The 23,956-nt window shown below is 38.7% G+C and overlaps 1 protein-coding gene across 12 annotated transcripts in view; it reads right to left on the bottom strand.

Annotated features, from left to right (window-relative positions):
- EYA3 (EYA transcriptional coactivator and phosphatase 3) overlaps positions 1-23,956 on the bottom strand; it is a 121,965-nt gene that overhangs the window by 78,761 nt on the left and 19,248 nt on the right. For 6 of the 12 annotated variants that reach the window (XR_004441003.1, XM_033227534.1, XM_033227533.1 and 3 more), the window contains 2 exons: positions 10,822-10,922; positions 9,461-9,466 (listed from right to left, as the gene is read on the bottom strand). The exons of 1 other annotated variant lie outside the window; for it this stretch is intronic. Coding sequence is in view for 10 of the 11 variants with exons in the window: in XM_033227534.1 (XP_033083425.1) it covers positions 9,461-9,466; positions 10,822-10,854 (39 nt within the window). In the remaining variant the exon portion in view is untranslated. The remainder of the gene's footprint in view (positions 1-9,460; positions 9,467-10,821; positions 10,923-23,956) is intronic. 5 more of the 12 variants (XM_033227536.1, XM_033227535.1, XM_033227538.1 and 2 more) reach the window with 1 other exon arrangement.

Below are 23,956 nucleotides of genomic sequence, written 5' to 3'. Positions count from 1 at the left end.
ACCAAAAAGGAGAAAATAAAGAAACAAAGGCAATTTAAAAAAACATTTCTAAATTTAAAACAAAAATTACATTAAAGCATTTGAAGCAAAAACAAAAAACAAAACCTTGAGGTGGGTAAATCCTAAATTGTTTTTCTTTTTTCTTTTTTTCTTTTTGAGACGGAGTCTCGCTCTGTCGCCCGGGCTGGAGTGCAGTGGCCGGATCTCAGCTCACTGCAAGCTCCGCCTCCCGGGTTTACGCCATTCTCCTGCCTCAGCCTCCCAAGTAGCTGGGACTACAGGCGCCCGCCACCTCGCCCGGCTAGTTTTTTGTATTTTTTAGTAGAGACGGGGTTTCACCGTGTTAGCCAGGATGGTCTCGATCTCCTGACCTCGTGATCCACCTGTCTCGGCCTCCCAAAGTGCTGGGATTACAGGCTTGAGCCACCGCGCCCGGCCTGAGGTGGGTAAATCCTGATTAAGCATGACATTAAATCCAAAAGCCATAAAAGAGAAAATAGATATGATTACACAAAAATCTTAAACTTCTATATGATAAAAGACACCATAAAACAACCAGGAGGTTGAGGGATTCCAGGATAGTATGCAGACTGTGACAAAAAAATCAAACTGTAGGTCGGGCGCGGTGGCTTACGCCTGTAATCCCAGCACTTTGGGAGACTGAGACGGGCGGATCGCGAGGTCAGGAGATCGAGACCATCCTGGCTAACACGGTGAAACCCCGTCTCTACTAAAAATACAAAAAATTAGCCGGGTGCAATGGCGGGCGCCTGTAGTCCCAGCTACACGGGAGGCTGAGGCAGGAGAATGGCGTGAACCCGGGAGACGGAGCTTGCAGTGAGTCGAGATCGCACCACTGCACTCCAGCCTGGGTCACAGAGCGAGACTCCATCTCAAAAAAAAAAAAAAACTAACTGTATTACCAATGTATATGACAATCTCACTGAAAGAGGGGAGGGAAATATGTTCTGACCTAGATAATATAGGAAAATAGTGTTTTGCCTGGAAACTATAAGAATAAAGACAAGAAAAATTCAACTATCTAGTTTATCTGCCTGCCATAATTTCACAAATGACAAAATATAGCCTCTTTTTGTAAAATATTCTGCCCTTCCTACCTAAAGATGATAGTAGTTACATATGGTCAGATAATAATGTACTCTTCCAATAGTGGAGATGAATTTATGCTTAGCTCATCCAAAGACTCTTTGCTATCAAAGAAATGTAATTATGAGCTGGTTGGCTGAGTAACTGAAACAGTCTATACTCTTCAAATGGTAATTTAAACAGAGGAAATTAGAGCACTGAGGAGTCTAATTTATCATAGTCTTCATTTATTAGAGGTACAGAGCAACAAATTTAGCTTATCACCTCCAAAAGAAAAAAGGAAAAAAATAAAAAAGGTCCTGGAGCAACATTTTTAAATTTACTTATTATTATTATTATTATTATTTTATTTTATTTTGAGACAAGGTCTCATTCTGTCACCCATGCTGGAGTGCCATGGCATAATCTCGGCTCACTGCAACCTCTGCCTCCTGGGTTCAAGCAGTTCTTGTGCCTCAGCCTCTCGAGTAGCAGGGACCACAGGTGCACACCACCATCCCCAGCTAATTTTGGTAACTTTTCTATTTTTAGTAGAGACGGGTTTTCGCCATGTTGGCCAGGATGGTTTTGAACTCCCGGCCTCAAGTGATCCGCCCACCTTGGTCTCCCAAAGTGCTCGGATTATAGGCATGAGCCACTGCGCCTGGCCAAAAATGTATTTACTTTCAAGGAAGAACTATGCTTCTTTACACCCCCTCACTTTTAATTTTTTTCAGTGCCAACCCAGTGCAGAGTACATATTCATAAATAGAAAGGGAGAAAATGTATCTAAAGTCGTATCTACCAAGCAGAAAAGTCTGGAGAAGGAAAAGGTGTTACAACTTTTTTTTTTTTTTTTTTTAACCTCATATGGCCCATTGTTTGTCTTAATTTGAGCAATTATGTCCCCCTCTAAGGCAGGGATAGGAAGCATGTACTAACCAGGCAGTACAGGCAAGTAAATTTACTAAAGACAGACAGATTTTACTCAATTATAGAAGTGTGGGTTCAAACAACACAAGCCAGAAACTGACAGAAAATGATTCCTAGTTCTTAAGAGAAATAGCAAAGATTGAGCAACAATTTTCTGGAGAGTTTACAGAGTAACAGAGTATTTGCAATAATGAATACTGAAAACTACACAGCAAAGTAAGCGAAGATTCAAGTAGCAACCGGTCCTATAGGCAACAATTTTCATTAACAAAACCAGTATAGATCATACAAGCAACTGGTATCCAAGGAATTAGGGCCATATCAGGACAGTAGCAGGAGGACAGTAATACAAGCTGCCAGTAAGTAAGAAAGCAATAAAGCTGAAAAAGCTCTGGTAGGGTTAAAAGTGAAAAAAATCTGAATCTCTTTTTATATGACATGATTTTGTATACAGAAATCCTAACGAATCCATTAAGAAACCACTAGAACTGATAAACAAGTTCAGCAAGGCAGCAAAATACAAGACAAACATACAAAAATCAATTATATTTCTATATAACTTGCAATGAACAATTCAAAAATGAAAAAGAAAATCCATTCACAATAGCATCAAAAGGAATAAAATACGTAGGAATATGGCCGGGTCCAGAGGCTCACACTTGTAATCCCAGCACTTTGGGAGGTCGAGGCAGGTGGATCACCTGAGGTCGGGAGTCCAAGACCAGGCTGGCCAACATGGTGAAACACAGTCTCTACTAAAAATACAAAAATTAGCTGAGTGTGGTGCTGCACACCTGCAATCGCAGCTAGTCAGGAGGCTGAGGCAGGAGAATCGCCTGAACCTGGAAGGTAGAGGTTGCAGTGAGCTGAGATTGAGCCACTGCACTCCAGCCTGGGTGACAAGGTGAGACTTCGTCTTAAAAAAAAAAAAAAAACACTTAGGAATAAACCTAATAGAAGAAAAAGTACATGTTAAAAGAAATTTAAGAATTAAATAAATGCCAATCATCCCACATCCAGCGACAGAAGAATTCATCTTGTAAAGATGGTAATACTCCCCAAATTGGTCTACAGTCAATCCAATCAAAATCCCAGCTGGCTGCATTCAAGAAATTCACAGACTGATCCTAAATTTCATATGGAAATGAAAGTGACCCAGAATAGCTAAAACAATCTTGAAAAAAAAAAAAAAAGAACAAAGTTAAAGGACTCACATTTTTCCATTTCTTTTTTCTTTTTCTTTTTCAAGACGAGAATCTCACTCTGTCACCCAGGCTGGAGTGCAGTGGCGTGATCTCGGCTCACTGCAACCTCAGCCTCCTGGGTTCAAGCATTTCTCATGCCTTGGCCTCCCAAGTAGCTGAGACCACAGGTGCGTGCCACCATGTCTGGCTAATTTTTTTGTACGTTTAATGGAGATGGGGTTTCACCATGTTGGCCAGGCAGATCTCAGACCTCAGGTGATTCGCCCACGTCGGCCTCCCAAATTGCTGGGATTACAGGCGTGAGCCAGTGTGCCCGGCCCCATTTTTCAATTTCAAAACTTACTATAAAGCTAGAGTAATCAAGACGGTGTGGTACTGGCATTAGGATGAATATATGGATCACTAGAACAGAATTGAGAGTCCTGAAATAGACCTCTACATTTATTGGGTCAACTGATTTTCAACAAGGGTATCACATTTACAGTCAAATTATTTTCAACAAAAGTGCCACGACAATTCAACAAATAAAGTTGAACTTGTACCTCAAGCCACATGCAAAAATAAACTCAAAATGGATCAAAGCACTAAATGTAAAAGCTAAAGCAATAAAATTATTAGGAGAATATGGATGCTCTCATCACTTGTAAAAATATAGGCTGGAGGCAGTGGCTCACACCTGTAATCCCAACATTTTGGGGGGCTGAGGCAGGTGGATCATGAGGTCAGGAGTTCAAGACCAGCCTGGCCAAGAGGGTGAAACCCCGTCTCTACTAAAAATACAAAAATTAGCCAGGTGTGATGGCGGGCGCCTGTGATCCCAGCTACTCGGGAGGCTGAGGTAGGTAACTGCTTGAACCTGGGAGGTGGAGGTTGCAGTGAGCTGAGATTACAACACTGCACTCCAGCCTGGGCGACAGAGTGAGACTCCATCTCAAAAAAAAAAAAAAAAAAATATGTATATATATATATACACACACACACACACATACACACACATATATATACACAAATAAAAATCTTCACGACCTGGATTAAACAATTTCTTAGATATGATAAACAAAAGAAAAAATAAAAATGATTTCATTAGAATGAAAAACTTTTATGCTTCAGCTGGGCATGGTGGCTCACACACTTTGGGAGGCAGAGGTAGACAGATCACTTGAGCCCAGGAGTTCGAGACCAGCTTGGGAAACATAGTAAAAACCCCACCTCCACAAAAAGTACAAAAAAATTAGCTAGGTTTGGCAGCATGCACTTGTAGTCTCAGCTACCCAGGAGGCTGAGGTGGAAGGATCACTTGAGCCTGGGAGGTCAAGGCTACAGTGAGCCATGATTGCGCCACTGCACTCCTGCCTGGGCGACAGAGTGAGACTCTGTCTTAAACAAAAAAACCTTTTACACTTCGAAGAACAGTATCAAGAAAACGATAACCCACAGAATGGAAGAAAAATTTTGCAGATCATATGTCTCATAAGGGACTAGAATATATAAGGGACCAGAATACATAAAGAGGATAACTCAATTTAGAAATAGGCAAAAGATCTGAATAGACATTTCTTCAAAGATGTACAAATGACCAATAAGCATATGAAAAGGTGCTCAACATTATTAGTCATAAGAGAAATGCAAATCAAAACTATACTGAGATGCTACTCTACTTCCACCCAGATGACTATAACAAAAAAGCTGAACAGTAACAAGTGTTGACAAGGACGTGCAGAAACTGGAACTCTCACTACACTGCTGGTGGAAATGTAAAATAGTGCAGCTGCTTTGAAAAACAATCTTGCAGTTCCTCAAAAGGTCAAAGAGTTATCATATGACTCGGCAATTCGACTCCTCACTATATAAATGTCCCCACAAAACTTTTATATGAATGTTCATAACAGCAAAAAAGTAGAAACAACCCCAGTGTCTATCAACTGATTAACAGATCAATAAAATGTAGTAGTATATCTACATAATGAAATACGGGGCAATAAAAGGGAATTAAGTACTGATACACGTTGTAACATGGATGAACTTTAAAAACATTACATTAAGTAAAACAAACCAGTCACAAAGGACCATGGTTTGTGTAACTCCAATTTTTTGTTTGTTTTGTTTTGGAGACAGGGTTTCACTCTGTCGCCCAGGCTGGAGTGCACTGGCTTGATTTCGGCTCACTGCAGCCTCAACCTCCCCGGCTCAAGCGATCCTTCCACCTCACCCTCCTGAGTAGCTGGGACTACAGGCATGCACCATCACACCTGGCTAATTTTTCTGTATTGTTTTTGGACAGATGGGGTTTCACCATGTTGTCTAGGCTGGTCTCAAATTCCTGAATTCAACGGATCCACTTGCTTCAGCCTCCCAAAGTGCTGGGATTACAAGTGTGAGCCACCATGCCTGACTTACAGAATTCAATTTATATGAAATATCTACACATTGGTAAATCTATAGACACAAAGCAAAGTAATGGTTGCCTACAGCTGTGGAAGATAAACTGGGGGATGACTGCTAATGGGTATGGAGTTTCTTTTTGGAGTGAGGAAAATGTTCTGCCTGGGCATGGTGGCTCACCTCTATAATCTCAGCACTTTTGGAAAGCCAAGGTCGGAGGATCACTTAAGGTCAGGAGTCTGAGACCAGCTGGGCAACAGAGCAAGACCCCATCTCGACAAAAAATTTAAAAAACAGTTGGGTGTGGTGGCTCACACCTATAATCTTAGGTACTCAGGAGGCTGAGATGGGAGGATTGTTTGAGCCCAGGAGTTCAAGGATGCAGTGAGCCACGGTTGTGCCACTGTACTCCAGTCTGGGTGACAAAATAAGACCCTGTCTCAAAAAAAATAAAAATAAAAATAAAAAAGAAAGAAAAAAGGAAGATGCCCTAAAATTTATTCTGGTAATGGTTACAAAACTATTTTGGAATAGACTAAAAACTACTGCACTGTATACGCTAAAAGGGTGAATTGTAGGATATGTAAATTACATATCAATAAAGCTGGTATCTTAAAAAATGACATAATCCTATGGGCATATAATGGCTAATGATAACACAGAAAGAAAGAAGCACTGGCAAATTCATAAATCAGGGTTCTATTTTTGCTTCTGCTACAATGTATAATCACACTTTAAATATAACACAGCAAGGAAACAAAAAACCCAGTATACAAACTCAGAATATACAGGCTCCAGGCTAAGTTCTGACAGTTAATTCACTGCATGTCTTCTCTGTATCTGTTTCTTCATCTGTAAAAAAAAGATACAACTACCTACTTCACAGGGCTCATGTTCCAACAGCAGGAAACAGCAGGACTAACAGTACAAGGATGCTGGTTGAATAAAACTTAAGGATGTGTACTGTTAACATAATATGTAGATGAAATTTAAAGAGGAAAAGAGTGAGCTGCTTATGAAAAACAAAGTGCTATGTAATTGTTAAATTTTAGTGTTATTACCATAAACAGCAAGAACAAAGTTGAATCCCAGAAATTTCAAGACAGGCTTAAGAAATAGGACTCGCTCGTTAAGAAAATTGTATTAAGCATCTCAAATGTCATTCTGAAATTACTCTGTGATAACTTACAAGTAATGACTCTGAAGGTTTAAACAAGAGGCAAAAGTATACTAGTGCTAGGTAAGTTGTAATCTTGGCAATAATAAATACAATGGTCGGGTAAGTCTTCATGGAGAGTATAAAAAGGATGTTTATGTCAAGATTTATCCAACACTGTTCAGCAAAGAGAAGGACATTGTTCTGTTTACTAAAAAGTCATATTCCATATCCTAGGGGGTAAAGGATTTGATCACAACCTAGATGAAATTTCACACAAAAAACAATTTAATGCTATTTTCATTGACCGTGCTTACTAATAGCTATCTAATTATTAATTTGACTTCAAGAACTTAACATAAGGAAAGCAGGACCTAGAGAGGGAGGTAAGCATTCCAAATTATTAGAGAGGTAAATATTTACAGCAGCGACAACTTCCTATTCTACCACTGCATGTCAGGTGTGACTTGTGATGGAGGCAAAAAATGTTTTTGTCTTCTCTATCAAGAAGAGTTAATCTACAAACTGTAAATGATAGCATACCTAAATTTTTCAAAAAGAGTTTATTTCCATATTTATAAGCAAGCACCTCAATTATTTTAAATAAGTTCGAACCCTCCAGACTCATAGAAGCTTTATCCCATAGACCTGTAACTTACAAACATGATTGCTAAACCAGTGTTTACCATCTCTGAAAAATCACAGAGAATTAGAGAGGTGCTTGAAACAGGGTTTGAGTCCAGGAGTTCAAGACCAGCCTGGGCAACAGGGCAAAACACCGTGTCTACTAAAAATACAAAAAAATTTGTTGGGTGTGCTGGTAGTCCCCGCTACTTGGGAGGCTGAGGTGGGAGGATTGCTTCAGCCTGGGAGGCAGAGGCTGCATTGAGCCAAGATGGCACCACTGCACTCCAGTCTGGGCGACAGTCTGTCTCAAACAAAACAAAACGAAAAGAAATGTTTCACTACTTGGTTTGTTTGTTTTAATTTAAAGGTGATGGCAGAGAGGAATTAGGTGCCGGAAACTATAAACTAGTGCTAATTCAATGCTGATTTGATGACAGTGTTCTAAAACAGATTATTGAACAGACCTCTGTAGACACCTAGAAAGGATATGACAATCACCTGGAGCTATTTTTTCTAAGAACACTCAACATTTTTATTGATAGCTTAAAGATTTAGGCTATAAATAGGTAAAGTATATGACAGAAAGCTGGAAAGAATAAGATTTTTAATTAAGGTATCAAAGGGTGATAATGTTACTTCTTCAGGCACTCTCAGTGTGTAAACTGTAGCATGAAGTATTTCTTATTCTCAATCCACTGCTGTTCTTTATACTCTATTCTCCAAGTAGAGGCTGTACAATAATCAGTCAAAAGGATCCCTTCATCTGTGGATGAGATTCTTGCATTTTTGGAAGGTGATTTATAGTAATATAACACAGTTATTTACAACTCAGTTGAGGACTGATAAGCAATAAAGGGAAAGTGAAAGAATCTGAAGTCAAAATTTACTGCATTGTGAGCTATCTAAACAAAATCTTTTTTTTTGAGACGGAGCCTCACTCACTCTGTTTTCCAGGCTGGAGTGCACTGGCACAATCTCGGCTCACTGTAACCTCCATCTCCTGGGTTCAAGCAATTCTCCTGCCTCAGCTTCCCAAATAGCTGGGATTACAGGCATGCGCCACCACACGTGGCTAATTTTTATATTTTTAGTAGAGATGGGGTCTCCCCATGTTGGCCAGGCTGGTCTCAAATTCCTGGCCTCAAGTGATCCACCCACCTCCGCCACCCAAAGTGCTGGGATTACAGGCATGAGTCACTGTGCCCAGCCGATCTGAACAAAATCTTGAGGTAGAGCAAGCAATTAGTGGAGAAATAAGAGAAGGGATAATTCAGTAAGGAAAAGTCAAGAAGAGACAATGGGATTAAAATAACTTCAATCATAATGACCATCAGTAACATCTCCAGGGTTAAAAATACTGGCTTTATTTATCATCAACTTGGGATGGGACCATTCTTTCCACTCATACTTTACATCTCCACTACAGCCTGTGAAAAGTTGTTTTTTTACCTCAAAGTGTGTCATTACTCTTTCTGTTCTATTTTAAACATTAATAAGTGTCGTGTTTTTAGATTCTGTATTTGTCTGTTTGACGTCCATTAATCACAGAGCCAAACTCAAGACCAAAGTTGTATTCTATCTCCCCTGAGATCTGGTGCCCATACTCTGAACCACCTCCTTTATCTAACTCTCACACACTAAGCCCCTATTTTTCCTGCCCTAAATCATAAATCAATCCAGGATAAAGTACCACCAGATAACCAGGGACAGCCCATAGGCCACAAAGCCTGACAAAATTATTCAAACTAGTCAACCCTAAGCTGTTTACCCTGCCTACCTTGCTTTTCCTGTGGAAACCTCAATAAGTCTGTGGCCCATGCATTCCTCTCACTTTTTTCTGCCTCCTGACCAACAGTGGTACTTCCCCCATGTGGCATGCTATGCCTCTTGTTTCAAGGGGAACTATGAGTAAACACTCAACTTTTCTTTCAATGGCACTGACCTCTCCATGTCGTCACTCAATCACCTTTTTATATTAAGATCTGGGCACAAATCAATAAGGAAATAATGCCCTGTGACAACCATTTATAGTCAGCAGAAATTTTGGTTTTAAAGTGCTTCAATTTCTTACCTTTCTCTGAAGTAATAATCAGGTTTTGCACATCATGTTACAGAAGTTCAACAGAATGACAAGGAAATGAAGCAGGGCAGAAGAGATAGATGATTGTCAGCAGGTCAGCCTCACAATTCTCATTACCTTAAATAGGTAAGGAGTAACTAACAATATCCGTATTTCAACAGTATGTCAACACTTATATAAGTCTTTTGAAAATATGACTAGACCTTTGTCTTACCACATTCAAAACTCAATGGCATAATTTCCCCGGTACATTTAGTATCTACAGTTCAGCTATCTGTTCCAAAAGTGTAAATCCTAAACACACTGCTCAAGATAATTTTTAACCCTACCATTTCCCTGATAATTAAAGTCCCACCAGGAATAGGGGATCACATCTCAAACGTTTCAAAAGGTCTTTTTACCAGTTGCTAATGCCTTCCTAGTTTTATACTTACCTCAACTGAGGGCGCTAAAATAATAATGACAAAGCAATCATCAATATGCATTTCTCAATATAAAGAAAAATATTAAAAATATATTAAAGGACTTTATCATTTAAATGGGAGCTAATACACCTAAAGAATACAACTAGAACATGAAAAACATATCCTATTATTTGCTTTCAAAATTCAAATTTTTCTAGGTTAAATTTTCATAAAGTAAACATGTACCATGCTGTATCCTCTCTTAATATGAAATGCAAGAGGCCCACTCAGGATAGCAAATTGAATCAGTAGTTACCAAACTTCAGAAAAAGAAACTGAAGACAAAAGGAAAAGACCCTCTAGCATAAAAGTTATCTTAAAAGAATGACACTATTGCTTTTGTTTTTTAAATATTAAGGGCCAAAAACCAAAAAGAAGATAAACCCATATCATCTGGGGACATTTAAAATTATTTTATTATGTTAAATATTTAAAAGAAATTAAGAATTCAATATAGTCTCTATGGTTTTATCTGTTTTCAAGAATTAGCTAGTGGTCAAATTATACCTTCCTCACCACTACTACTTTTTAAAAAATTAACTCTCTTAGGGAAATTTAGGTAAAAACAAAACTAAATTTTCTGGTAGAAATGGTGACATACTGTCAGATCAGTAAAGAGATGTCTTATTTTCTAAAAACTGTAACACTAGCCACTTATTTTTTAAACGACATTTCTAAATACAATATTCATTTTGTAATGCTAAATTTTCCTTAGACTCCTTAGAATTAAGTTGGAAAAATACAACATTGTTTTCTCGAAAGGAAACAATTAAGAAATCTTTTCCTTATTTTTATTTCTAATTTGGAATCTATAACTGAATAATAATTAAAATACCTTAAGATTAGCTCTTCCATAATCAACTTTAAACTGTTAAAGGAAATACTTACTGGTTGCTCTGGTAAATCTTGCTCTTCTTCCATGAGGACCAATATTTCTTTATTATGCTTATGTGACTGGATTACAAGTCTCTCTCAGCAGTTTTCACAATCTGTTTTTAAAAAGGAGGATTCAAAGCTTTATATACTCTTAAAGTATTACTATTGAGGCCATCAGATAATTTTTTAGTATTTTGCTACCCCAAGCTTTCTACGTGAGCTCCAATCACAAAATCTCAGACCTGCACGTGGCTCTTCAAAAATGACATGCTACACCAAATCAAGAGAGGTGTACACAATGACTTTTATAATACCTTGCAAAAGTCAACACGTGGAACCACTTCTGATGGTTACTACGGTGCCTAATGCATTAAACATCTTACAATGAAAGCCATGTGCAGATAATAAAATAATTTTTTAAGGATTAGAGTTACATTAAAAATGATAGAGACTGGCCTAGCAAGTCAGCAAGTTATGATAACATCTAACCTGCTTTAATGTGGAGCATTTACATAACTGTTAACACAGACACACAGAATCACTTTAAATAGGACAAACCAGAATATCAATTAAATGCATTTACAACCAACTATCTGTCTATATGTCATCAATTTAAAGGAAAACTCAATTCTTCTGCATCTCAATAATAAAAATAAGTATAGTGAAACCTTGACTTTTAGAACTAAAGAAAATAATCATTCAAAGATAGGACCTAATTTAATTCTGAAATAATGAGCTTCTACTAACTGTACTGCCCAGTCAATTATTTAAGCAAAATCTTTATGTTCTCAGAACCTACTTTTTCCGTCCTGATTTTCAAACAAAAAAGGAAAAATAGGATTCTAAGTCCACCTTACCATGTCCTACTGACAGGAGACAAAGAGACAAAAATTAGAAAGCTGCATACATTACAAAAATGAAATACTCCATTTCTGTCTAACAAAAGTGAAACCAGCACTTCTCCCAAAAGATGTGATTGCTTGTACATTTAAGTCACAGCTGTTTTTAGTTTTTCTACCAACCACTGTACCTAACTCACATACAAAGCTAAAGTATATAATCTTATTACAGAAGTCCTGAAAATAGACAAATAACAAGAAAACAAAAAATTTGTTATGCCAGTATACCACCACTCTACTTCTATTACTCCATCATGTTGCAATACAACACAACTTTATTGTAAGCCACACTTCAGAATGTGAAAAGGAGAGAAAACACACATAAGGTTACAATTAGATGCAAAGTTGTCCAACTCTAACACAGCTTTATTCCCTACCCCAATTTAGAATATCAAAAGAAAAAAGTTTAAAGGTCAGAAGCACTTGATACTCAGTGCACTCACGTGTAGCTCATACACAGAGCCTCAAAAGCTAAGTTTTCCTGCTACATGACGCAGATAACTAATGATACAGAATTACAGAGTGCAATAAGTAAAGCTCATAGGAGCTATCTTCTCTGCACTTGTTTTGCTCAGCTTAGAACAGCACAAACAATGTGACTTAAAACTGATTCATAACTATGAAAGATCAAACATTTTTTGTTTTACTAGTTTGTGTCTTAGTTTCAAATTGAAATATCTTTTCTTTAAGGGACAATCCTTTACATTTTATACTGTCTAAATGTACATTATGTACATATATTATTTCATCCCATTAGAAACAACAAAACAGGACCAAATCATTAGGGAAATGGAATACCTTCAATACCTCATTTGTTGAATTTCTTTTTTTTTTTTTTTTTTTTTTGAGATAGAGTTTCGCTGTGTCACCCAGGCTGGAGTGCAGTGGCGCAATCTTGGCTCACTGCAACCTCCGTCTCCCGGGTTCAAGCAATTTTCCTGACTCAGCCTCCGAAGCAGCTGGGACTACAGGCGCGCCACCAGACCCGGCTAATTTTTGTATTTTCAATAGAGATGGGTTTTTGCCATGTTGGCCAGCCTGGTCTTGAACTCCTGACCTCAGGTGATCTGCCTGCCTCAGTCTCCCAAAGTGCTGGGATTACAGGTTAAGCCCGGCCAATTTATTTTTTGTGTGTGTGACCAGTTCTCATCCATACAAAACTTACAACATTACATGTTTTCCCTAATTGAAGGCCATGACTATAAAACTACAATCTCTAATATATTTTCAGCAAGGGAGATAAAAGGGATATCCACAATACCATGGGGGAAGAGTTATAAATTTCATCTCTGATAGGAGGAAGGTAAGAATAATTGTTTAAAAAATATATATATATATGTGTGTGTGTGTGTGTGTGTATACACACTCAATAACGTGGTTTAATTTTGTTTTTAAACACAAAAATTAATTCATTTTAGAAATCTGAATTACATTAAAGGAGAACATAATACTATTTACAGGTCAAAAGGGGCCATTGGTTTTAAAAAGAAACAATACTCTATCAAGTTGAATAATGAAGAATCATTTTAAAAGAAAAAACATAGAAACATAAATGGTGGGGAAATAATCATTTTAAAAGAAAAAACATAGAAACATAAATGGTGGGGAAAGAATCATTTTAAAAGAAAAAACATAAAAACATAAATGGAGGGGAAATAAATTATCAATAAATGTTAAAATATTGAATTTTGCTTTTTAGAAATATGGTAATATTAAATTGATTTTATAATAGAAAAAGAAGAATCTACTATTTCTTGACAAATTCTGTAAGCTGCAAAAAAACTTTCTTTAAGGGAAAAATTTAAAGACATTCCTTTCTACATTTCCTATTCTTTGAAAATAAGCACGCTTTGTTGTTTCCATCTTTAAAATTCCCTTTGTCTTCTCAGCTTTTCAATCTAGGAGAATAAAAAGGACACAAATAATTTCTGTATTTAGAAGAAAAGAACTGGCCAGGCATGGTGGCTCATGCCTGTAATCCCAGCACTTTGGGAGGCTGAGGCAGGTGGATCACAAGGTCAGGAGATCAAGATCATCCTGGCCAACATGGTGAAACCCTGTCTCTACTAAAAATACAAAAATTAACTGAGCGTGGTGGTACAAGCCTGTAGTCCCAGCTCCTTGGGAGACTGAGGCAAGAGAATCGCGTGAACCTGGGAGGCGGAGGTCTCAGTGAGGTACTCCAGCCTGGCGACAGAGTGAGATTCTGTCTCAAAAAAAAAAAAAGAAAGGAAGAAAGAAAAGAAAAGTTTAAAAACCAGGCTTGCTATCTCAAAATAACTGGTCAATGACCACGAATAATTTTGATCATTTTAAAACAAAAAGCTGCCTACAAGTAAAGAATATATTACAAAATCTTCTGGGATTCTACTGTCAATACACGATGTGTGGGAAGTTTGCAAACATACATTCTGGTACATTGTGTATAAAATGCACTAATGACCACAAATTATATAATTCTACCAAAACATTCATCTAAATGCTACTTTCCATCAATACAGTATTCTCCTGCCTTCCAATAATTTGTACACTGAATGACCTGAAATATCAGAACATACTAAATATTAGAATGCAAGTATTCATCACAGTCCCAGTTCTAAAACTTTTATTAAGACTTCATACCATTTTCCACAAGTGGTACATTCTAGACAATCAAAAGTCATACTTACCAGCAAGAGATGAAAGTACAATATAACTAAGACACAATATTGCAAAACTTGGTAATAAAAGAAGTACAGAATTACAGTAAAAATCTTAGTATTCACTTTCTTGTATTAGTTCTAGAATTTAACTTTTTGTTGTTGCTGTTTTTGTTTTTTGAGATGGAGTCTCGCTCTGTCGCCCAGGCTGGAGGGCAGTGGCATGATCTTGGCTCACTGTAAGCTCCGCCTCCCGGGTTCATGCCATTCTCCTGCCTCTGCCTCCCGAGTAGCTGGGACTACAGGCGTCCGCCACCACGCCCAGCTAATTTTTTGTATTTTTAGTAGAGACGGGGTTTCCCCATGTTAGCCAGGATGGTCTCGATCTCCTGACCTCATGATCCACCCAACTCGGCCTCCCAAAGTGCTGGGATTACAGGCATGAGCCACTGCACCCGGCCAACAGTGTTTTTGTTTTTTTTTTTTTTACCATTAAAGTAACCTGACATTATTTTACATTCAATGAGATTGATCTTTTAAAATATCAAGTAATAACAACAGTTGTGACACAGAAAAGTGAATTTTTAATGTAATTAAAATAAATATAATTAAAACTTAGTCAAACAGCTGATGAAATTACAAGACATGCCCCGAGTTAATCTTTTAAGTACCTTTAGAACATTTGAAAAGTAAAGTCTTTCCATCTTTCCACAATTTTCTAATTTCGATTCTTACTACTGGTTTCTAAATACACTTGTTTTATCACCTTTTTTGGAAATAGAGCTTGTCAGTATTCATTTGCCTTCATGGACAGAATTCTGAGAAAATTTAAAATTGAGAATAGAAATAGTATTTCCTAAGACCTTATACTTCTCTACCTGTGAATGCTGACAGTGAAAAAATAGAAACTTTGGTTTGATTCAAGAGCCACACAATTTTGAATGCTATTGTGATTTTACATGCTTAAAAATAAAAGCAGAATCTTTCTGTAACATGGTGGCCATAAATTTTATTTTTACTCTTTAGAAGTTAGAAGGGAAATAATTAGTAACAAATATTTTATTTCAAAATTCGAATTAGATTCCTACCTCATAGTTTCTGTTTTGTCTCAAGTTCGACATACTACATACCCTGCAAATGTAAATAGCCACAAGCAAGAAATTACGTTGCTTCAATGTGTTATTAAAGCTCTTAGGGTTAGGAAAAGAAATTAAATATATGTAGCGGTGTGTGTGTGTGTGTGTTTTGTTTGTTTAAAAGCACAGAATAGGCTGGGAGCGGTGGCTCACGCTTGTAATCCCAGCACTTTAGAAGGCCGAAGCGAGCGGATCACTTGAGGTCAGGAGTTTGAAACCAGCCTGGCCAACATGGTGAGACTCTGTCTCTCTTAAAAATACAAAAAATTAATCCGGCATGGTGGCACGCGCCTGTAATCCCTGCTACTCAGGAGGCTGACAGAGGAAAACTGCTTGAACTCAGGAGGTGGAGGTTGCAGTGAGCCAAGATTGCACCACTGCACTCCAGGCTGGGCGACAGGCGACAGAGTAAGACTCCATCTCAAAAAAAAAAAAAAAAAAAAAAAAGGCACAGAATAAAGGCCAAATTGTTTTCCATGAAAACAAGGCATATATCACTCTTAATTACAACTTCAAAAGAAGTGTCTAAGTATGGCAAAAACAGTCTGATTTACAGGTCCTAGAAAGAGAACTTGCATGCAGCTAAGTATGTACAGAGATATTCAGGAGTTAACTGGATATCTATGACACAGTCCCACATAGAAAAAAGGTATTCCATAGATTTAATCACTGACTACATTGTATTTTAAGTTTATTTACTACACTTTCCAAAGTGCCTTATATATATAATTTTTTTTTTTTGGGGGGGGGAATAACTAAAACTTTTTTTTTTCTTTTTTTTTGGAGACAGCACTTGCTCTGTCGCCCAGGCTAGAGCACAGTGGTGTAATCTTGGCTCACCGCAACCTCTGCCTCCCCAGTTTAAGCAATTCTCACGCCTCAGCCTCCCAAGTAGCTGGGATTACAGGTGTGCACCACACACCTGGCTAATATTTGTAGCGATGGGGTTTTGCCATTTTGGCCAGGATGGTCCCAAACTCCTGGTCTCAAGTGATCCACTAGCCTCGGCCTCTCAAAGTGCTGGGATCACAGGTGTGAGCCACCGCATCCGGCCTAAAACCTTTATTAGATATGATTTTCCAATAACAATAATGTGCAAATTTGAACTATGAATTCAAAGAGCAGTGAAGTCTGAAATTTTAAAAGGTAGAATAGGTATTAGGGAACAAAAGGTAAAGGAAGATGAGAACGTTTAATACTATTCATTATCTCCTCTCTGTACACAATGTTGCATACACACAACTATTTCATATTTATCTTATTGATTTAATAATAGTGAAATAACCTTAGGGAACCTACAGTATATAGTTGGTGTCCAACTTTGGGGGGGAAGGTAGAAACACACATGATTAACAGTTTTCACCCACACATTTTAGACAATTTTTTTTTTGCCAAGATTTTAGTAGTAAATTCACAAATATAAGTACTTTCACTCCTTCGGTGTTAAAATAGAAAGCTAAATAGTGTCAACAGTAGTGGCTTAATTATTGGTATACAAGAAAAACAAAACACCAATAGGTTTTCTTAATTATGCACTTTAAATATTAATATGTGCATTTATTTTTACAGTTATAAATTTTTCATGTTTTAGACAATAGCTTTTAATAAGTTTCAAATCCATTGAGACGCTGCTTTCAATTTGAAATAATGTGTGCATACAAGTATATAAAAAACAAAAACAACCCAGTGTATGACTCATCTGACAGATGCTTGAGATCAACAAATCCTTATTTTTCAACATGCAGTTAGGTAGAGAGGGAAGCGAGCCATCCTCTCTCTATATATATACATATATATATATAAATATATAGAGCCTGGGAGACAGCGAGACTCTGTCTCAAAAAAAAAAAAAAGTGAACAAAGGTTTACTCCAATACCTACAAGTTTCTTATTGAAAATTAGACAAAATTAATAATGAATATTTTGGGAGAAAGGAGAATAACAGAGGCCATTTAAGGAAAACCTGTCTATACTATTCTTTAAAACCAGTAATAGTGGAAAAGATAAGAGAACTGTCATTTACTGAGCATATATAATACACAAAGTTTCTTTTTTGTTGTTTTTTTTTTTTTTTAAGAGATGGGGGTCTTACTATGTTGCCCAAGCTGGTCTCAAACTCCTGGGCTCAAGCAATCCTCCCATCTCAGCCTCCCGAGTAGCTGGGACTACAGGCATGTGCCACTGCATCCAGCTCCAAGTAATTTTTATAGTCACTATCTCATCAAATTTTGTTTCCACAACTAAGACGCAGGTGGTATTACCATCCTCATGCTACAAACAAGGAAACTGGGATTCAGAGATTTAAACAATTTGTCCAAGAGTAACAGCAATAATGTTGCAGGCTGAAGTAAAAATACCTTAAATAAAGAGACCAGATGATAGTGATGATGACTGCAAATCACTGTAAATGTACTTAATTCCACTGAATTGTAAACAGTAGTCTCCCTTTCCAAGGGGGGGATATACTGCAAGACCCCCAGTTGACACCTGAACCCACAGATGGTACCCATATAGACTATCTTTTTTCCTATACATATATCTATGATAAATTTTAATTCAGCAGTTTTCATGCACTGTGTGGCCAAAACCTGGAGTTTGAGATGTGACAGCAAAACTAGCATGAATTTCTTTTCCTTCTTCAAAAGTTCATGGACAGAAGATTAGTTCTTACCGTAGATTTTTTTTCTTTCTTTTTGAGATGGAGTCTCTCCCTGTCACCAGGCTGGAGTGCAGTGGTGCAATCTCGGCTCACCGTAACGTCCACCTGCCGGGTTCAAGCAATTCCCCTGCCTCAGCCTCCTGAGTAGCTGGGACTACAGGCATGCACCACCACACCCAGCTAATTTTTGTATTTTTAGTAGAGATGGGGTTTCACCATGTTGACCAGGATAGTCTCAATCTTGACCTCAGGATCTGCCCACCTCAGCCTCCCAAAGTGCTGGGATTACAACTGTGAACCATTGCACCCAGCCCTACAGTAGATCTTAACAATCTTGGCCGGGCGCGGTGGCTCAAGCCTGTAATCCCAGCACTTTGGGAGGCCGAGACGGGCGGATCACGAGGTCAGGAGATCGAGACCATCCTGGCTAACACGGTGAAACCCCGTCTCTACTAAAATATACAAAAAAAAAAATTAGCCGGGCGAGATGGCGGGCGCCTGTAGTCCCAGCTACTCGGGAGGCTGAGGCGAGAGAATGGCGTAAACCCGGGAGGCGGAGCTTGCAGTGAGCTGAGATCCGGCCACTGCACTCCAGCCTGGGCGACAGAGCGAGACTCCGTCTCAAAAAAAAAAAAAAAAACAATCTTAGCATAGGATTTTTTTTCTTTCCTTATTTAGAAGAGAACTTTTACGTTTTCACTTAATGCACTTCTCTTTGGCTTACCCGTATTGCCAGCAACACTACTCTTGCTCTTCAGGGCCATTATTAAGTAAAATAAGAGTTACTTGGGCCGGGCGCGGTGGCTCATGCTTGTAATCCCAGCACTTTGGGAGGCCGAGGCAGGTGGATCAGGAGGTCAGGAGTTCGAGACCAGCCTGGCCAACATGGTGAAACCCCGTCTGTACTAAAAATACAAAAATTAGCCGGGCATGGTGGCACATGCCTGTAATCCCAGATACTCAGGAGGTTGAGGCAAGAGAACTGCTTGAACCAGGATCTGGGAGGCGGAGATTGTGGTGAGCCGAGATCACACCATTGCACGCCAGCCTGGGCAAGAGTGAAACTGTGTCTCAAAAAAAAAAGTTACTCAAACACACAAGTACTGCAGACACCTCAACAAGTGATCTGATAACTAAGATGGCTCCTAAGTAACAGGCAGGAAGCATCTACGACATGAATGTGTTGGATAAAGAGGTAATTCATGACCCAGGCAGGAAAGAGCAAAATGGAGAGAGACTTCATCACACTACTCAGATCGGTGCACAATTTTAAACTGATGAATTGTTTGCTTGCGAAATTTTCCATTTAATATTTTCAGACCAAGGTTGACAGCAGGTAACTAAAATCGCCAAAAGCAAAACTACAGATAAGGGGGGTACTACTGTACTTAAAAATGGCTAAAACAGTTAATTTTATCTTCTGTATATTTTACAATAAAAAATACAAAAAAAAAACCTAACGGATTAGAAGTGCCAAAAAAAGATCAAATCTATAAAGTATTTAAAATATGAAATAAATAGAGAAAAATCAGTATTTAGAAAACATTGTCAGAAAAACTGAATACCAATATGGAAAAAATATCCACATCATCATATGCTATAACTAATTTTTTTTTTTTCCTGAGACAGAGTCTCGCTCTGTCACCCAGGCTGGAGTGCAGTGGCACAATCTTGGCTCACTGCAAGCTCCGCCTCACGGGTTCACGCCATTCTCCTGCCTCAGCCCCCGGAGTAGCTGGGACTCCAGGCCCCCGCCACCAGGCCCAGCTAATTTTTTGTATTTTTAGTAGAGACGGGGTTTCACCGTGTTAGCCAGGATGGTCTCGATCTCCTGACCTCGTGATCCGCCAGCCTTGGCCTCCTAAAGTGCTGAGATTACAGGCGTGAGCCACTGCGCCCAGCCCGCTATAACTAATTATAAATATATTAAAAAACTAAGCATTCAAAAAACTTTGGAGAAAACAGAACAGTAACCTTATCTCACTATGGAAAAGAGATGAATCTATGGTCAATTCAAAGAAAGCATAAACGACAATTTGACAAATCCAGTTATGTAAAATAAACTTTCATGCAATAAAAAAATCTAACATTGGCCGGGCGCGGTGGCTCAAGCCTGTAATCCCAGCACTTTGGGAGGCCGAGATGGGCGGATCATGAGGTCAGGAGATCGAGACCATCCTGGCTAACACGGTGAAACCCCGTCTCTACTAAAAATACAAAAACTAGCCGGGCGAGGTGGCGGGCGCCTGTAGTCCCAGCTACTTGGGAGGCTGAGGTAGGAGAATGGCGTAAACCCGGGAGGCGGAGCTTGCAATGAGCTGAGATCTGGCCACTGCACTCCAGTCCGGGCGACAGAGCGAGACTCCGCCTCAAAAAAAAAAAAAAAAAAAATCTAACATTAAAATATTATAAATTCAGGCAATATCTACAAGAATTATGATAAATAAAACTTAATGTTTATAATATAAACCAAACCAATTCAACATTTCCCAATCATCTGTTATTACGGAGCAAACAATGACTAACTCATAAACCTGTCAAAGAATAAAAACAGGCAGTTTAAACCACAGAGATTAAATCAGCACTTGAGAAAAAAGACTGACTCACTACTAATTGGAGAAATATAAATTGTAATATTCTTAAGATACGACTTCATACATATTAAGCTACCAAAAAAAATCTAAATAACAAAACCAAGTGTTATTTGAGTTATGAGAAGATAAAGACATATTCAGTCAGGCATAGCTGTAAAATCACATGTGTCTTCAAACTGTTCCTGGATAAAGTATAAAAGAGGTCATAAGATTGGCCATGGCCTAACCTGAATAATTTTTCTTCGGTGCTCACCCAAGAATTACATACAGGGAGGAAGGAAGCAAACTCTACTTTTAAAAATAGTATACGTTTGTTGTCTAAGAAACAAAAAATGTGAAACAACCAACACGTGAAGAATAAGTTTAACTATACCATAACTGTAAACTATTTCAATACAAGCTTATTTAAAAAGTGAAAAAATACATGTTTTTACGTTAGTTTAATAATAGCTTACATATAATTTGATAAGAATCAAAAGCAGATACAAAGTTACATTTTAAAGTATAGTAAAATGTTTAAATACATATTTTTAAATGCTTATATAAAAATGTTCAAGATATTAAGCTAAAATTAGACACAAGTTCTTCATTCTTGCCCCCAACTTTTTCCATTGGAAAAAAGTTTCAGCTTTGAGGGAAAAGCAATTCAAATTGCAGTGATCCTCCCTTACCTAAAAAACCTTAAAGTTTGTGACAACAATATAGGCAGAAAGATTCATTTGATTTTCTGGCTGTGTCATCTCTTTCCTAAGAAGTTATTTAGACACTGTACATAAACTCAGGGTTGGTTCATTTTACAGCTCTAAGCAAAAGCAGTGAACTTCCAATAGTTAAAGAATTTGTTATTGGAAAAGACTTCACATTTGGTTTCACTCTATTGGACAGATATGATTTTCTCTTGGAAATGCGAGAAAATATATAACAAAAGATGCTACAAAGGATAAAGGGTATTACAGATCATTAAATGTAATCCTTATTTTAAAGTTGAGGAAATTAAACAAAAGAGAAGGCACTGCCTCATGAACCTGTAAGCAGCAGAAACAGTGGTGGAACTCAAAACTCTAAACTCCCTTGTCTGAAATTTTTTGTCTCCTTTATGCAAAATTGAGCATAAAACCCTCCCTTTTAAAATTACATTCCTTCATGCCTGTAATCCCAGCACTTTGGGAGGCTGAGGCAGGTGGATCACCTGAGGTCAGGAGTTCGAGACCAGCCTGGCCTACATGGTGAAACCCCATCTCTACTAAAAATAAAAAAAATTAGCGTGGTGGCAGGCACCTGTAATCCCAGCTACCCGGGAGGCTGAGGCAGGAGAATCGCTTGAACCCAGTAGATGAAGGTTGCAGTGAGCCGAGATTGCACCACTGCACTCCAGCCTGGGCAACAAGAGTGAGATTCCGTCTCAAATAATGAAAAAAATTACATTCCTAATATTATTACCTTAGGCTACTTATTCCTTTTCTTTCATTACATCTCTATCCTATGTTGTATTACTTTGATCTGATGATATAACATCATGTTCTTAAAGTTTTTAAATATCTTAAATTTAAACTCAGAAATTCTTTTTCAATGTATGGACTGGCACTTTAAGGACCTCCTAAAAATCCAAAAATAACATTCCTTTTTTTTTTCTTTAGAGGAATAAAGAGCTTAGTTGAACAAAGGACTACTTCTGAATCTGGCAGCCCTCAGAATCAGAAGAGATTCAGACTCAGAGAGCTCCCTGACATTCTTTTTATGCTACTTATTAACTCCCTATACAGGCTAGCAAAAAACCCCACAAAAACAAATAGATTTATCTTTATAACCGTAAGTCCTTAATTTACAATGTACAGACTTTGATTTACTGGGTTTTTTTGTTTTGTTTTTTGTTTTTTTGAGACAGGGTGGAGTGCAGTGTCACAATCTCACCTAGGCTGGAGTACAGTGGCACAATCCTGGGTCACTGCAACCTCCGCTTCCTGGGTTCAAGCGATTCTTATGCCTCAGCCTCTGGAGTAGCTGGGACTACAGGTGTCCACCACCATGCCCGGCTAATTTTTATATTTTTAGTAGAGACAGGGTTTCAACATGTTGGCCAGGCTAGTCTCGAACTCCTGGTCTCAAGTGATCCGCCCGCCTTGGCCTCCCAAAGTGGGATTACAGGCTTGAGCCACCGTGGCGGACTGATTTACTGTTAATTAAACAAGTTTTTTTGTTTTTGTTTTTTTTTGGAGACAGAGCAGTGACACAATCTTGGCTCACTGCAACCTCCACCTCCTGGGTTCAAGCAATTCTCCGCCTCAGCCTCCCAAGTAGCTGGGACTACAGGCACATGCCACCACACCCGGCTACTTTTTCATATTTTAGTAGAGACCGAGTCTCATCATGTTGCCCAGGCTGATCTCAAACTCCTGAGCTCAAGTGATTTACCCACCTCGGCCTCCCAAACTGCTGGGATTATAGTCGTGAGCCGCCATGGCCGGCCAAAACAAGTAATTTTAACTGGGGCTGGGCGTCAAAGTGGGAAGGGTCGGCTGAGGCAGGAGAATCCCTTGAGCCCAGGAGTAATCTGGTAATCTGGTATGTTGACCAGCCTGGACAACATAGCAAGAGACCCCATTTATTAAAAAAAAAAAAAAGAGAAGAAGAAAAAGGAGGGTGGGGGGAAAAGAGAGAGGGAGGGAAGAGGAGAAGGAAGAAAGGGAAAAAGGGAGGTAGAAAAGGAAGAGAGGATGGGCGCGGTGGCTCAAGCCTGTAATCCCAGCACTTTGGGAGGCCAAGACGGGCGGATCACGAGGTCAGGAGATCGAGACCATCCTGGCTAACACGGTGAAACCCCGTCTCTACTAAAAAATACAAAAAACTAGCCGGGCGAGGTGGCGGGCGCCTGTAGTCCCAGCTACTCCGGAGGCTGAGGCAGGAGAATGGCGTAAAACCCGGGAGGCGGAGCTTGCAGTGAGCTGAGATCCGGCCACTGCACCCTAGCCCAGGCGAAAGAGCAAGACTCCGTCTCAAAAAAAAAAAAAAAAAAAAAGAAAGAAAGAAAAGGAAGAGAGGAGGGGGGAAATCCCCTTCCCCAAACACATATACACACAGTTATCATGAAATAGATTTCTAGTCAAAGATGGGTCCATATCCTAATACCCAGATCCTGTGAATGTTCCCTTATTTGGAAAAACAGTCTTTGCATATGTAATTAAGGATTTTGAGATGAGATTATACATAGGCCCTAAACACC

The sequence above is a fragment of the Trachypithecus francoisi genome, unplaced genomic scaffold, assembly GCF_009764315.1.
Source record: "Trachypithecus francoisi isolate TF-2019V2 unplaced genomic scaffold, Tfra_2.0 Lachesis_group12, whole genome shotgun sequence".
Classification (NCBI taxonomy): Eukaryota; Metazoa; Chordata; class Mammalia; order Primates; family Cercopithecidae; genus Trachypithecus; species Trachypithecus francoisi.
The sequence above is the reverse complement of the archived record's forward strand: the minus strand, read 5'-3'. Positions and strand labels throughout refer to the sequence as shown.